Source organism: Pezoporus flaviventris, unplaced genomic scaffold (assembly GCF_033815535.1).
Source record: "Pezoporus flaviventris isolate CSIRO_AGI_PZ_B2104156 unplaced genomic scaffold, CSIRO_AGI_Pfla_v1 ptg000037l, whole genome shotgun sequence".
Lineage (NCBI taxonomy): Eukaryota > Metazoa > Chordata > Aves > Psittaciformes > Psittacidae > Pezoporus > Pezoporus flaviventris.
In genome coordinates, this window is record NW_026892585.1 from 18,234,910 (window position 1) to 18,252,503 (window position 17,594).

Consider the following 17,594-nt stretch of genomic DNA (forward strand, 5'->3'; position numbering starts at 1 on the left):
CAAATGGCTTGCACAGATTTGATAAATGAACTGATTTTCTGTTTGCTACCTCTGTACAGTTTAGAGTCATGCTGCTGCTGCTCGGTTCTGAAGATGGAGACGGAGACTTTTCCATGTCACCTAGTCCTTCTACCTACTGCAGTCCCCTTCAGTGAAAACAGTTGTTGTCTGGGATCATTTGAGTAGTTTTGTGCTACTCAACAACACATCCTCTAACGATGCCATGTGTTCTAAATATGATGGGCAACTGTGAAAAGTTGAACGAAGAGTGAAGAGTGAAAGAAAAGTAACATATATGTTCCTGCTCACCTGGTTCGTTATCACAAACCATATATATACCATAGCTATATAATTTAAATTAAAGGTAGACCTTAAAGAATATAATAATAAGCAAACCAGTGGCTATGGTAAGGTTCAGCTATAGTAATGCCAAAGACTGTTATAGAAATTAACAATTTGGCCCTGCCAGATTTTAGCTTCTGACAAGGTTTTATTCCTCTAAAGCTGATATCAGAAGAGAAGGCAATGTCTAAGAGATGCTGGGAAGAAAAGGGTGGGTCGTCAGTGGCTGTCAGCAGCAGAGGATATTCACTACATAAATGAAAGGAATGAGAGGCCAATGGAAGTAAATATTGTAACAGGAATTCACTGAAAGTTGCAGAGGAAGCTGTTAACAAGGTAATGATGGGGTGCGTAAACTTCATTATTTTAATCTCATTTTCATCCAGACTACTGGGATGAAAGCATCTGTAGGTTCCTGCCATGGCTGGACTTTCAGGACTGGCACAGTAAGTAGCTCTTTATCAGTTGAACTGTGTGTTTTGACTTCAAGAGTTACCCTCAAGTGACAAAAAGGTGGTTAAAATTCATGGGGCATGAAGAAATACAGTTTTATTCTTCCTACAGAGATATATATATATATCTATATATATATATATAGATATATCTATATCATGACCAGAAGCAAGAGTCTGAAAGGCATGCTATACAACAAATACTTGTTTCCCAGGAACCATTCCTACATTTGGTTTAATAAATTTGTTAATGTTCTTTATTAATAAGCTGTTTTTATAGGTTATTTTACATTATTATTCTTGACCAAAAGAACATTCTCCTTAGTTTTAGACTCACAGGGCTGTGTTAGATGTGGCTTTTTTTTACTTAACAGCCTTTCTAATCACACCGGGTTTATAAACTATGGATCATTTTATTTATTCCCCAAGCATAAGAGAACTCATTTAATCCACTTACTTCCTCAACAAATGCTAAAGTATTTCATTTGAACTGTGAAATAATCTCCATTTCATTTTAGCCTTACAAAAATGTCATAACTTTTCTTCTCACCACAATACATAGAACAATAATTTAGAACTATCTTGCATACATTTAACAAGTACTGCATCCAGATCTATACTGGGCAATATATCAGCCCCTAAATAATTAGTAATTAAGTCAACTTTCTCCTCTCCCTTCCTCAGTGTAAATGATCCTTATAATGAAATGCATCCTTGTAACGGTTGCATTGACTGTTAAAATTGGGATGGATGAAGTTAGTCTAATTAAGCCTTTAAAGATTCTATTTCACAAAATAACTGTAATTATGCTAGCAACTACATCCTGTAAGTTTTTATTCTGCTATTTTTATATTTTTCCATCCTTGCTCATGGTGTTTGCAATAATCACAGTGAAAAGGTGGCTTTTAAATAATAATGTTTGTGTGGGAGATGCCAGGCAGTAAGTGTAAGTGAAACTTAAAACTGCCAGCAGTGCCTGATGGCTGTGGCAGGGATACATCCTGTGATTCCACCCAAAGGGCTCTCCCAAGACTAGCTTTCATTTTTGTGTGACTGTGATGCCATAACTTCTGGGCATTTTGTAAATAAGACAATCCACACTGGAGGGGCAGAGATGTACTTTCCAGTATTCCTACTTCTGAAGGACATAGCACCATATTACAGATAGCAGTAGTCATATTAGAAAATGCACCGAAAGAACAACCTACCCAGCCCTATATATGGGTAGCTCAGAGAAGGATTTATTTCCTTTGGCTTAGCAAAGCCATCATGCTTAAGAATAAAATTACTGGATGTGGGTGACAGCCGAGAGGTGTTTGCAATGTTGCCTCCAAGACAATAATGATTTAAAAATCTGGATATTGAGCAACATATTTCTAAGACCCACCTGAATATCTCTGTAGCAGCTTGCTCGAGTTCAGCAGTACCGGTATGAAGTTAATAAAACCGGGCAGACTTGTGTTTCTTCTCTGTAATTGGGTACCTTTGCACATATTTCTAGGCTGCTGTGCAGAACCCGGTGAGCTAACTGTGCAGCGCCGGTATGAGTCCACAGGGTTTATTAGCTGAGGCTCTATGCTGTGAGAAAGCTAAATTGCTTCTGAGTCTCAGTGGGCTGGGGAAGCAACCTGTTCATTTACATACTGCTGTCCTTAAGCAAAAGCAAGCGTGGAATGACCTTAGTTCCTCTACTTTCATAACCTGATAAATTGCCCATCAAAAAAGAATAGTTTCTATATAAAGATCCCCATATCCAAGTTAATACTGAACCAATGTTCCTTTAAATTGCCTCTTATGAAAAGGACTTCCTGTACTAACTACATGTGTAATATTTGGTAAACTTTCACACACTTGGAGGTCTGAAACTCTGCCTCTGTTGGAAACAAATGGTAGGTTCTACTGTCCTAGAGAACAGTGATGGATTGGTTCCTGTGCCTTATAAGCAGAAGACATTTTAAAATGCAGCACTTTTCTGTCTGGAAAAAACCTGCTAACCTCATAAACACTTTCACAATCTCTCATATTAGTACTTGCCTGTGGAGGACTGTTACTTCCCCAGGGTCTCAATTTATTTTTTTTAGGAGGCTGTGCTTTAATGCTGGGCCAGTGCTGACATGGCCCAAGCCCTGAAGATCCTAGAGTAACAGATGGTGTCAGATGGCAGTGTCATTAACCGGTGTCACTTGAACTGCCATTTAACAGTGCTGTATTGGCTTGAGCCTGGGACATAAAGATTTGCTCTTTGAGACCCTCCAGACTGACTTCGTGCTGATCTAATAGGTCAAACTCAGTTCTATGTCAAATATGAAGGACAAGAGTGGAGACTTCCAGCAGATACTGTGGAGCCCTGTGATTGATATTAGGGTGCATGTGTCTCAGAAAAATTATTCATGACCTGCTCTAAGGCATCAGACAGAAGTCTCATTTATCAGGGAAAATCTTCTTCTGAATGCACTTGATGCCTTTCTTTCCACACAGTGAAAGAAAGGAGGAAACAATCAAAATTCTTCAAAAAGTAAATAACATTATGGCAGGTTATAATACTGCAGTACTTAACTGGTATATTATGGCTTTCTGAATCATTGAGCCTTAAGGTTTTTATGTGTGCTATCAGAAAGAAAAATGCTGAAGAACATTACCATACTACAGAATACACCAGGGACAGTATTATTTCCTAAAACTGGCCAGTGCATGTGAAAAAGCAACATCAAGAAAATGTATCTGGAGCAGCAATAGCTGTGGCAACTATAGTCTCTCACTATTAGCAAAGTAATATTCTGCATTTATACTGAGAACAAAGCCTCAGGACAGGCTTCTAAGATTGGCTGTATCTTAATTTCATTAATGGAAAAATTAAACACAGGATTTTTTTTGGTATTTTTTGAAAGGCATGTCAAGCTTTGAAAAGAGGTAGGAACAGAAGTGAAATCTGCTTTATCCTTGGTATTTTACACATAAAAAATTCAGTAATTGTCCTTGGAGGCATTAAGAGGCATTCCACCTTAGCAGCTCTTCAGTGGTTAAGGAAGAAGGGGAAGAAAATCATATCTATTTCTAACGAACAGCCCTAAAAATGAGACAAAAATCACTGAATGACTTTCCTCCATTTTAATAATCAAAAACCTATTTCTAATTTCTACATATAGCACTAAGCAGCAATATTTCGGAACCATCATTCATTCCCATGGTAACATCCCCTGATATTACAAGCAGTTAATTATGTCGTTGCCATGTGGTACACAGTGTGGTTTATTTACGGAAGGAGATAAACATTTAATGAAAGCATCTTTGAATATATGAACAAGTTATAAAACCTGATCTCTTTCCTCATGCTTTATGCAAAGAAAATACAGTATTAGCAGATACCTGCTGAAACCTATAGAAATGCTCTTGGTAAAAAAAGATATCATTATAGAGCAAAGAGAAGACATTTTTAGTTAAACAAAATTATTCTCTAAAAAGGCATCATATAAAAATATACTCTGTATGACTGGATTTGATATAAAAATATTATTAATTACTAGGGATTCAAAACAGAATAGATTACTTTGTGGTCATTTTGACACTTCTCAGCTAAAATACACGTCCTTTCTGTCATGAAGCAAATGCACCTGACTGTCATCAGGACGCCCCTGGAAAGGGAAAGGACCGGAGAAAAGACAGCCAAAAATTTCTGAATCGTCTCACTGGAAACTGCAAAAAGAACATTCTGTACTTGTTTTACATCCAGATTTATAGTGCCTGTTAAATAATTCCGTTGTGAATGGTCACTGGATGTGCACTGTTATAAACTTAAACAAATATTATTTTATTAAGAAGTAACCTGCAAGTATAATGTGGTCAATACAGGAAAAAGAACATGGGTTGAGTAAAGTCCGAAAAATCCTGCTTAAAATGTCAACCTAAAAAAAATTTTTTTGAAAATAATAATCTTAAACTTTATAAAATTTAAAAGGCAGGCCTTAAACTAAAACCCAACTTACTGGTATTTCTTAAAAATGTTGCATAACTCTTTGTTAAAGGAGTTAGCCCTGGAAGGCTCCTCAAATTCTACCTATCCATTTATTTTTATCAATAATTTTGACAACTCTTAGATGTATGATTATAGAATCACAGAATCATAGAATCATAGAATAGTTAGGGTTGGAAAGGACCTTAAGATCATCCAGTTCCAACCCCCCTGCCATGGGCAGGGACACCTCACACTAAACCATGTCACCCAAGGCCTCGTCCAACCTGGTCTTGAACACTGCCAGGGATGGGGCATTCACAACCTCCCTGGGCAACCCATTCCAGTGCCTCACCACCCTAACAGGAAAGAATTTCCTTCTTATATCCAATCTAAACTTCCCCTGTTTAAGTTTTAACCCGTTACCCCTTGTCCTATCACTACAGTCCCTAATGAAGAGTCCCTCCCCAGCATCCCTGTAGGCCCCCTTCAGATACTGGAAGGCTGCTATGAGGTCTCCACGCAGCCTTCTCTTCTCCAGCCTGAACAGCCCCAACTTCCTCAGCCTGTCTTCATATGGGAGGTGCTCCAGTCCCCTGATCATCCTTGTGGCCCTTCTCTGGACTTGTTCCAACAGTTCCATGTCCTTTTTATGTTGAGGACACCAGAACAATGGCTAAATCTGCAGTTTGAGTGGTAGAATAAAACAGACTATATTACAGAGTTACCTGAAGTATTCAGCTAAAAAGCCAAATGAAAAGAAGTGAATTTTAATATGATGAAATGCAAGGAAAATGCACAAAAATAAACTTTTCCTGATTTACGTACAGGTTAAACCCTCTGTTTAAAAAACTGTTTCATCAAATTGTAAAGGTCATAACGGATTATCACCGCAATCTACCACTGTATCAAAGAGCACTAATGTGACACTGTGTTAAAAATGTTTAAAAAGAGGAATGCTGCATAAGAGTAGAGATGACCTTCTGTTTGCTAAGTAACCACTTTGTTGAGTCCAGTGCTGATACAGCGTATCTTGATCTGATTAAGCCACTTCAAAAGGCGCATGAAAACCCTGAAGAATTCAAAGGAAGACCACAAAATTTATCAGATCCAAAAAGCAGCTTGTAGGAAATGAATCTTAAAGTGTTCTACCTGGCAAAGACAGTGTTGAGAGACTACTTAATGACCGTGTATAGGTAAGTTAAATGGGGATTTTCAACCTTGCTATCAGGAATGATACAAGAGCCAAAAGCTGAGTGATGAAGTCAGAAAAATTCAGCCTCACAGGAAGAAGCAATATCCTTGAAGTTAAGCGTCAGGGCAGATGACAAGCAGAGTCATATAACTCAACATTAGCTGCTCTGCAGTCTCTCAAACGAAGCAATTTTCATGGGTAAGAGATACCTGGGGGAGAATTAGACCAGATGCAGTAGCAGCCCTTGCTAACTTTTCCCTTAACCCAGAAGTGAAGAGATTTGCTCCAAGGTTTATCTTGCTGCTCTTCTCCAAAGCCCTGAGCAGTGGATGGACACTGGAGATAAACCTCAAGGGGTGGTCTGTGGGGCTACAGAAAATCCATTTTCTTGGACAGCCTGCCGGCATGTGCTGCTCAGATGAATGTGATGGACAGACTTCAGCTCAGAAGGGATTTTGCACAGGTCAGACCAGCAGAAATCCTGGTGTTTTTTTTCCTGCCTTCCCATGGATCATCTACTGCCTGATTTGGGGATACCTAATCTCATCAGTTTGCTACAGAAGCTGTGAAAGTTGGTGGGATCTCAGTCTCCCCTGTGCTCTGTTTATCATGCATAACTGTTAAACTATATATGACTTAAACACATTAGTGTAACCCAAATTTACAAAGTTAATAGCCCATGATGTTGACAAGACATGCAGGAATATTGTGAAGAAATATAAATAGTGGGACTTAGAAGGAACTAGGCTGGAAGGCTCTGAGAGCACTGCAGAAGTGCCATGGTACACGCTGCAGCCACAGGTGGATAGGGAGTTCCTTGTCTTGAGGGGGTAACAAATGGCTTCACAATGCTCTCAGTAGACTACTGGAGACTACTAGACTAAATGTTTCTGTTTCTAACATATCTGGGAAAAAGAATTCAACACCTGGATATTACCACAAATCCTTTGCTTTCACTTCATGGATCCAGCACCCAAAGACAGACTATTCCCAGTATCTCTGTCTGGTTTTATTCTGAACTCTAGTCCAGAGCTGTAGCTGGTGAAATACTTATGCTTGTGCTTGAACTGATACCCCTGCTAAACACTCTTCTTTCCTAAAGGAAGGAATCTTCAGTGTTTCTTCTTGACACAGTAATCTTTTCCCCATCATTTCAGTAGCTCATAATTTATCCCTTTTGCTTGCTTCTAGACTCATTATTGTTATGGCACCCTCACAGAAGCAATACAATATATCAGACTAAAGCTGCTGGGGTTAGAGGTTTACACTCAGTTTTTGAAGGCTGTGATTTCAAACTTTCAAATAACGCAATATTTATAGCTTTACCTAGGCTCATAACAGTGGCTACTAAAACACCCACAAAAAAGAAAATGAAAATATAAGTATAATGGCTTTCACATCTGATCTTTTTGACCTGGCAAACTTAGGTATCATATACTTAATTCTATCCACTGAAAGATTAAATTTGTATTTATTTTGTTTAACTGTTGCAGGCCGTAAAGAAACCTTAAAATTACTGCAGTTGTACCCTGATTTCTTAGCAACAATGCTTTTTCACACAATTAAATATACTAAATTTTGGAGTGGGGTTCAAAACAGTTTAAAAGTACTGCTCTTATCAAAGCACATCTGCGCATATTCACACCTGAAGTGATTGAAGCTTTTTGTTTACTTTCTCTGATTAGGCTTCACAATATCTATATCAAATTTTAGGTTGGAGTCTTTGCTGGTTCTTTTCCCAGTGTATTGACTTGTATCTTACTATATTCCTCCTGGTAGAGAAATAGTCATACACTGTGAAGATGCTACATTTAATGAAAGTGTATTAATTTTATATAATTATCACTGCATCCATCAAGTATCATTCTGGGACTGCTGTGATCTCCACAACATTCCTTACAATACAAAAAGTCTTAGAAACAGACAGGGCATCTATGCCAATGCCTCTATGATTTTTTTAGCATCATCAGTGGGTATCATACTCCCAAGTTTGAAACTATGACAGCATAATTTCACACAGTGGTTAGCAGCATTAACAGAAAACTGAGTATATATCAGTTCAATCTTCTTCATGGCTTATAAAATACTAGGTACTGTATTACATAAATACTATTTTTGTTGTAATACAAACATGAAAAGAGCCTTCATAAAGATTTACAGGTTAATAGAGAGTACTGCACTTACCAAGATGTGTGTTCATCATCTTTGCACAGTATTTGCACATGGCTTCCAAGTCGTTTAGTTGTCCTTGTAGGAATGAAATCTGGGCCTCCAATTCCTCCTCCTACAATTAACAGATTATTAGCATTAACTCCCTCCCCCGCCCCCAACTTTCTATAATACACAGTAAAAGTGGTAAGCTAACCCCTGACTTGCTTAGACATCTTTTAATTTTTCCTATCCTTGGTTCTTGAGAAAATTATGGAAATAAAGAGAATCACCTTCCAACTGTATTTCTTAAAATAATTTTATATTCTTTTGTCATTTCATGGCAATAACAGGGTTTAGTTTTAATGTTTCAGTGTTTGCTAAGACTACTCTTTTTCCTTCTAAAGAGTCAAATAAAAATCTGTCTACATGGACCCAAGACAATTTGTATTTATTTGACAGATTAGCTACCTGGTTTTGCTTGTGCAAACACAGTACCACAGCAATGGTGGTAAAAAACTCACCAAATGAGAAAACTTCTTATTTCTGGCAGAATAATTTCCACAGCAATTCCTCTGAAACCTCAGAATTATTATTTTTATCATTATTTCAAAACATGTATTTCATGAGACCTAATACCATACCTCAAGGATGCATTACTGCCAAGTATTTTGGCATATTTACTTTCGTATCATGCTCTAGCTGCATGAAAAACCTGCACTTCTATGCGCCTTATGTAATGTTCAGGTGAAAACTCATGTACCATAAGTGATTACTCTAAATCATGTTATATTTAAAAGCATTGAGTAATTTAAAACATGAATTAAAAAATATTTTTGATTTTAGGGCTGAGGAGAAACATTATGATCTAGCCACATGCCCTATCTAAGCAATGGGCACTACCTCAGCTACGAATTCCTCTTTGAACTCCTTTGTTTGGTGATTTAGAAATGCATCCAGTCTTGACTTTGAAAACTATTCTGCAGAGAAAGTTCAGCACTCCTTTGGAAAAGTTCCCTCAGAGCTTAGTCACAAACCGTATTAAGCAGTTTTTTGTTTAAGTATGCAACTGAATCCAAGATATTCAGATAAAAGAAAAATAACTGTTTAGTCTCTCAATTTTCTTAGGAGTTTTGCAGTTCCAATGTAGTCTTGTTTGATGGAGATTGCTGAACGTTAGAGTGTGAATTATGTTTCAAATGAAAAAAAATCTAAAGCTGATCAGCAAGAATAAAGAATGAATCAATCTTGATTTAAAGGTTACCTTAACCTCAGAAACTGAGTCAGATCTAAGCAAAGGAAACTTTGTACCAATGCAGCATATATACAAAATCAATTGATAAATAGAAAGAAATTTAACAATAGCATTTTGCAAGACCACCTTCTTCCCTTCACACTTTTTCTTCCCACTTACAATCTGCAGAAACTATAAATTTTTTCTTTGCTATTTCCTTATGTTAATATACTCTCACCTTATTTTACACTTTGACCATGTAAGCCATTTTATGTTGCAAATTTATAGTTGCTCAATGAGTAACTTCATTTATAGAATCTCAGAATAGCCTGGGTTAGAAGGGACCTTCAAAGGTCATCTAATCCAACCCCCCTGCAATGAGCAGGGACATCTTGAACTAGACCAGGTTGCCCAGAACCACATCCAGCCTGGCAAAAGTCTGCAGTTCTGTCACAGCCTATACAAACATATCTGCATTGATATTTCTGTTCAAGCAATGTCTATGGAGAAAACCTGCTCCCAGCACATACAGCTAGTGACTGCAAAAAATAATCTCCCGTAAATTTTAAATTACCACTGCACCACAAGCGCAGCTGTAAGGCAGGGAAAGGCATCAGTATTTGAGTATTTTACTATAAAATAACATAATCAAATTCTAAAATCATTAGCCAGTAATTGAAACCCAGTTTATCTCCTACAAGTGAATATGAAACATGTTTCCCCGACTATTTTTTTCTCATTCATGGATGAAAAGTGCAGTAAATTGATCTTAAGATGCTTTTGGACAGCTCTATCCACTTGAATAGAATGTGAAACTAACCTCTTCATTTGGCAAATGAGATGGCTGCTGAGTAAACTACATCCACTGTTCTTTTAGCTCATTAGGATCCAGCATGGGGAGCAGAAACATTCAGCAGACCCAGCACTCACAAAGGAGGTGCCAAAGGAGGCTTTCCTGCCAAGTGGGAAATCTTGCACAAGGCTATGCAAATGCATTTGGAGTTCCTGACTTATTTGGCACCCTCAGGAAGGGCACCAAGGAGTGCTGCCAGTGGGATGTGCAAATAAGCGAGACAGCCAACACGGCGTTTGACACATGGAAGACCCAGATGTGCATAAGAAGACAACACTCAAATGGTGATGACTTGCTACAAGATATAAGTCCTGCCCCTGCTGTCACTTGCAGTGCTGTGGCAACCTCTCTGCACCCTGAGCGCAACCTCCCTGGTGGAAGGTTTGCTCTGTTGCAGTTGCTGCAGCAGCAGGTAAAGCCCTGCAAGAAGAGGCAAATGTGTTGTATTGCATGAGGGATGGCAAACAGGTGATTGACAGGATCTGTTAAGATGTAAAAGCTTATACAACTGAAAGGGAAGGTGCAACTGAGGCAAGATGGAGTGGGAAGAAGGCATGCACTCCTAAGAGGGTGGGAACTGGTACCTTGGGAGTTAGGGCAGCAGTGGTGCAGAGCCCAGGCAGCACAGGGGAAGAACAAGTTCCCTCAGGGGAAGAATTCAGGCTGGACACCATATCAGAGTGCTAACAAGAGAAGGTGGTGAGTGATAGCGAGAGTTTGGTGACTCTTCCAGCAGACTCATTAGCTCAGGAGGTTTCTTGCCTGCATGGACCTTCCATTTGTGGTGTTGCCAAATGACTGGGGTCACCTAACGTTCTGACTTTTTTCATGTTTATTCATGCATACACCAATGATACAGTGATGTAAAACCATTTCAGTTCAAAAGTGAATGCAGGGCTCCTGGTGGACTGGATTACTGGCAGTGTTTCTCTCTAATCCTATAGCAAAGGGAAAAAAAGCCTGGACATTAGCAGATGTATCCAGTAAACCACACATGGGTGCATACTTGTTAGCACTAGCTAAGCTTCCACTGTTTTGCTTGTGGCAACCACTTTGATGAGGAAAGATGACTTAGAGAACAGGTATACCTAGAAAAGAAGGGGAATAACATCTTTGTAACAGTTGCTTAGTGCAGAGGACTGCCATAGGAAGGAGATCTAACCCAGAAATGCATGAGAAAGCAGCACATACAAAATATGCAGAAGGTCCACTTGGCTGAGTAAGGAGCTTCTTAATGAGCTAAAATGGGAAAAGCACATATGGAGATGGAAATGGTGGAAATGGAGAGCACATATGTGGAGACAATGACAGGAAACAAAGCACATAATCATTGTTCGGGCACAGGAACAAAACTAGGAAGAACAAAACCCATCTGGAGCTAAAATAATGGGGGACAGTAAAGGGAACAAGAAGAGATTTTACAAGGACTAGAACAACAAAAGGAGGTTCAAAGAAAACACTGGTCTGCTGCATAACAGGGGAGATAAGATAATGATGGATGACACAGAAAAGCCTGCAGCCCTCAATACCATTTTTGCCTCTTGATTTTTTGGCTAAGTCTGCTCCCAGATCTCTTAATGTACAGTTTGGGAAGGAGAGGGATGTCTAAAGGGGTGGGGTGGGGAAAATAGTTCTGTGAATACCTGAAGAAGCAGTATGTGTTCAAATACATGGGGCCACAACGAATCGTCACATCCACGAGTGCTGAAAATGCTCACAATGTGATTGCAACACCACTGGTGATCATGAAAAATCACTGCTATTACAGGACATCCTCGATGACTGGAGAAAGGTTAAGTTTACATCCATATTAAAGAAAAAAGAGAAGGAGGATCTAAGAAATGATAAAACTGTTGGCCTCACCTTAGTCCTTGGAAAAATCGTGGAGCATGTCCTCTTGGAATCAATTTCCAACATGTAAAGGACAAGACAATAATCGAGAAAAGTCAACAAGGATTTACGAAGAGCAGATCATGCTTGACCAATCTGCTTGCCCACCATGATCAAATGATATGCCATGCAGATGAAGGGGGAGCAGTGAATGCAATATATTTTTACTTTAATTAGGCTTTTGGCACATTTCCAAAAGCATCATCATTGATAATATGACAAAGTATGGGCTCAACAAAAGGATTTTAGGGAGGCTGAAAACTGGTCACACCCCTAAGCTCAAAGAATAGTCAGTGACTTGATGTCCAGATGGTGATTGGAAATGAGCACAGTAACTAATGGACTGCTATGAAGATACTGCTCAGTATCTTCATCAACAGCCCATATGAAGTGACAGAATGTACACTCAGTAGATTTTCAGATGAGGCAAAATCGGGAGGTGTGGCTGCAGTGCTGATTGGTAGAACTTCAATTGAGAAGCACCATGAGACACTGGAAGCCTAGGCAAGAGAAACATTTTGAGGTTTCTGTTTTAGAGACTTCAGTAAGTGCAAAATTCTGCACCTGAGGAGAAAAAGCCCAGTGCAGCAGTGCAGACACGGAAGGAACTTGCTATGTTTCAGGCCTGCTGAAAAGGATTTAGAGGCTACAGTGGCTGCTGAATTGTTTATAAACTAATTAGGTTCTCTTACCACAAATAAAGTAAACAGTGCAATGGGCTATATTAGGAGGAATGTCGTCAGCAGATCCAGGAAAGTCATTACCCTTACCTACTCTGTGCTTGTGAGCCCTCACCTGGAATAATGTTTTGGGTCTCCAGTTCAAGAAGGATGTTGAGAAACTGGAGGGGGTCCAGTGCAAGGCTACTATGACGGTTACAGGTCTAACGGAGAGGCTGAGGAAGCTGAGCTTGTTTATTTTGGCAAAGAGCCTAAGGGGATCTGCTGGGAGCCTGCAGCTAGATGGAGCTTCACAGATCATGTAATAAAACTCTTCTCAGCAGGACCAAACAGTATAGAAGAGACCATGGCCCAAAATTTCTCCTTGGGAGGTTCAAACTGGTCATTAGGAAACTAATCTTTATTAGAAGAGCAGTGCAGCACTGGAAGAAGCTGCTCACAGAAGTGGTAGAGTATCTATTCAAAGCCACTGGCCTGATCCAATGGTAGGGATTATCCTGCTCCAAATAGCAGCTTGAGCAGAGGTATCTTCTAATCAACATTTCTGAGACTAATTTTTTCACACCATCTTTTTAAATATGTTCTGCAAACTACGAATGTTTTAATGTTTTGTACAGGTAAGCAGCAAAATCACAAAACCCCTCAGAAAAACAAGGACTTTTTTTTTCATTATTCTAAAGTCAAATTCTTTAGCAGTAATAGATGAAACAACTGATTTATAGCCATCGCTGTGCAGATGCTCTCAATGCTTGTACAGACAGTATCCACTGGGCTTTTCTCTAAGTGCCAACTTTAGTGTTCCACTGTGCTGAGAAAACAAGTACCCTGGATACCATTTTTATTTTGTTTACAAATTATAGTGCTGATCTGATCTGTCTTATGCATGAACAGAGACTTAGAAATTCTTTGAACAGGCCAAATGTAAGTCAAGAGAAAACCAGTATGGTCTATGCTTCCTTGAGAAACTGACCTTTCAGCTGATCTGACACACAGTACCAGAAACACGTGAACAGTGATTCAAACTCATTTTGCCAATGCTAACTCAAAGGTTAACTCGTTGACCACAAAATGAAAGTAAATCATTTCAGTTCCTAACCAAAATAAAAAAATCTATGTCAACTTATCAAACAACCCATAAAGCATATAATCTTAATATTTTCTAATATTGGGAGCTGCATTATGAGGAAGAAAAAACAAATCAAGCAGAAAATCAAAGGAATCCCATGCATCAGACGTAGGAGACCAAGATATGCAAATTGAATGATGCAGTCTTGCAGAAAACCAACTTAATGATACTTTCTGAAACTTTAGTCCCAGGGTCCTCAGAAAACTTTTCTACACCTTCAACATTCCAGATGATGTAGAGCTTTACAGATAATCAGTAACATCTTGAATTGGAGAATGAAAAGGAAGCATATGATTTGTGATGCCACACTGATTTACATTTCACTAACAATATGAAGCAGGTATAGTATTTATGCCTCAAGTCAAAGCAAGACTCTATTTGAATACCTCCATATACACTTCTCCAACTATTTTCCTTACTGTGGCAAGACTTAATCTGCAAAACACTTGACTTCTTACATTTATGTTTCTCGTATTTGTCTTCTTAGCCACATCCAGAACTTTGCTTATGTTGTTACACTTCCTATTTTCTTTTGACACGAAAACTAATTGCTTTATGATTAATTATTTGCCATTTCTTTGCTATTTTTTCCACCAATCTATACAGTTCTGGTGCTTTCCATTTGTCCAAAGCTCGCTCTTCCCTTTTTATTACCTTTCCTTTCATCTATCTTCTCACCTTTACAAAGACAGCTATGGAAGTAAATTTTTTATATCCTTTGCTCTCTCCTGAGCTGATAATGAGATCAGCCATGCCGCTACCATATCCTGTTTTTCATCAAATTTTACCGTTTCAGAAAAGCAGCTTTGACTAGCTGAAGATGGTTAGCACATTCAAGAACAGATTATAGAAAGTTTTACAGTTTTGACATTGCAATCCTACTCTTTTACAGCTGTTCGCTTTACAAGCTGCAATAAGGGTTGCGGACATGATAACGGCACTGGAATATAGCACCATACACAAGCCAAAGTCTGAAGAAACACAGTTTTAGAAGAAACCACTCTTTATCAACCTTGTTTTTATCAGTTTAAACAAATTTTCTCCAAAATACGTGACATGTAGTTTAACACAGACGTATGGAAAACAGGGACACGAACTCACAAAATCAGGACTGTAACATCATTCTTTCATAATACCATTTAGTTTTCAGTCTTACTGCTCAGGAAATGAAAGAAAAAATGTATTTTGCCTGTTTTATGCATGAAGGAAGAGTAAACTCTGCTGTGAAAAGCTTACAACAATATATATGCAAACACTTCATTCAGGAACACCTCGAATAGCAAAACTCCATTCATCTTAAAGCTGAATCCTGAATATGAATTAACTTGGCAGCACTACCAAGTGTTAAGTACAGTGGAAAAGAAACTATCTTCAAAGAGAAGAGTGTTTACAGGTATTTAAGGTGTTTAAGTAATAATGCTGAAATTTAAAACATAACACAAAAAGTGACAGAACTCTGTCAGAGAAAAAGACCAGTCTATCTGGTATGTTGTCTGATGCTGGCGAATGATAGGTCAGCTAAAGTGTAATGAAAAAGGCATGTCATGACATAAACACGTAAGGGTGCTGTCCGAAATACTCTCCAAGACTACACAGATTTTCAGATCAGGGATTTCTTGCACTTTTTTTTGTTAACAGCTACTTTTCCTGTATTAATTTGCCCAGTCACATTTCAGTATTCAAAAGAAGAACATAAAGGAAACATCCCCTGAGCTGCTGGCAAATTGGCAGGATAAATTAGAAAATAACTCTGATGAGGAAAATAATGGGAAAATGAGATTCATACATGGAAATCCTGAAGCCAGGGAGTTGATAAGAGTTACCAGTATTTAAGTGCTTATTCAGGAAATATACACAGAATATACCTTTTGGAAATCAGTAGCATTTTACATGTCAAACAAGATTCAGATGCATGGCATAAATTGCTTTCTCATTTGATTTTATGCAAATTTTGCTGGAGTACATAGCAGTGGCTACTGCTTCCATTTTGTGCGAACTTACTCAGCTTTCATTTTTGAACCTAACAATTAAATACAATATTTATATTACCACCAAATACAATACCTTTTAATCTTGAACCAGCTGAATGTTGGTTGACACTCCCATAATCCTTTTATGATCTATGTCAGCCACAGAATAGTCCGCAGCATATGCTGACATTTAAACTAGAAAGCACTGTTTCTGAACAATGAATTGCATACAGTGGAATTGAAAACAAAATTCTAATTACTTCATGTAGTAATTTGGCTTATCTATTATTTGACTGTATCACTCATGGGCCCTCATCAGGACCAAGACCTTGCTCTGCCGGGTGCCATACAAACATACAGAAGAAAACCCGCTTCTCTAAAGGACTTAGCAATGTAAGCCAAGAGACAACAGATGGCTGCAGACACACATATGGGGAGGACATGAAAACAATATGGCTGTATTAGTCAGTCTTACAGATACGGCTTCAGCATGTTAGCGGCCGATGGAAGAGTGGAATTTTTAGGAGAGTTTTCAGAAGGCATTTGCTTTGCAGACATTTAGGGAAAGTTTCTTCTATGTGGAAGGGGCTGAAATGATTGGATGCAAGTTCGCCATGCATAGCAGTGTCAGGGATGAAATATGTATCATCACTTTTACATTGAGAATTATTTTGCTACTTGTGAAACATCTGCATATATTTGAATAATTTCAGATATTAATATATTACCCTGGTTGGACACAAAGAAGTTCAGATACCGCCTTCAGGTATTACCTCCTGCAGAAGTAGAGGTTATGTACTAATTTCCTATGCTGAATCATTACCTGCCAATATTTCTGTGGTAGCTGAAGTATCCCCATGCTTAATATATTTCCAAATACACCTTACTGATGTTTTCTGTTCTTCACATCTTCACAAATGCCAGGTTGTTTGGATTTTTATTATTATTTTGAGTATACTTTCATCAACATGAAATATTTTAAGTACAGTATTTTTCAGATAAATCCTACAGACATATGTTTGGTTCCTTTGGACTTGCATGCACAGTGAACTCGAGTCATGCTTTTATTTTACACCATTTTAACTCCTGATTATTATTTTGTTTTACACCATTATAAAAGACTGCTTCTACAATCCCTGGATAGTTTGAGGTGGCTCATGTAGTGATGTCTTTCTTTCTTTTTTAATTTTATTTAATCTCTTAATTTCACTGGGTAGTGCTAGTAGGCACAGTTACTCAGATTAGCAAATAGGACTTTAAACTTGCTGTTACTTATTTTAATGATTTCCTAGTATCTGAACCCTTTAAGCACAGATAGGTACGCTGTCAGATTAATAAATGAAACAGTGGTATAGTTATCCACCTTAAAGACGGATAAGGGCAATACAAAACCTACAGAAGCATACTTTTCTTTTTCCCCCTTTTCTCCTCTCTCTTATCATTACTTGGGCCTATTGCTTTCCCACACAAATTTTGCTCTCTGGCAGCACTGTATGTCCCACAATACATCAGGAGACATCAGAGTCAGCACAAATGAATTAGGTAAAAAGTAATCCTCAAAGTCTACATTCAAAAAGCAGTGCTCCCCAAATTAAAGCATTTCAGGGCATGACGCATCCTCTTCTGCTCAAAGCAGTGAGTTCAGAGGAATAATAACCTATTTTAAAACCCGAAACAGAACTGCCACTGCATAATCTGTAGTGGACATACGTCTGTGACAGCTCTCTGAAAATGGTGGGGGAATGTGACTGAGAA

The 17,594-nt window shown here is 38.4% G+C and overlaps 1 protein-coding gene across 7 annotated transcripts in view; it reads right to left on the minus strand.

The window, feature by feature from the left end:
* The window catches only part of TBC1D5 (TBC1 domain family member 5), a 319,487-nt gene that overhangs the window by 17,645 nt on the left and 284,248 nt on the right, over window positions 1-17,594 (minus strand). For 4 of the 7 annotated variants that reach the window (XM_061464900.1, XM_061464903.1, XM_061464901.1 and 1 more), the window contains 2 exons: window positions 12,037-12,069; window positions 8,123-8,222 (listed from right to left, as the gene is read on the minus strand). In XM_061464900.1, the coding sequence (XP_061320884.1) occupies window positions 8,123-8,222; window positions 12,037-12,069 (133 nt within the window). The remainder of the gene's footprint in view (window positions 1-8,122; window positions 8,223-12,036; window positions 12,070-17,594) is intronic. The other 3 variants (XM_061464904.1, XM_061464902.1, XM_061464905.1) reach the window with 1 other exon arrangement.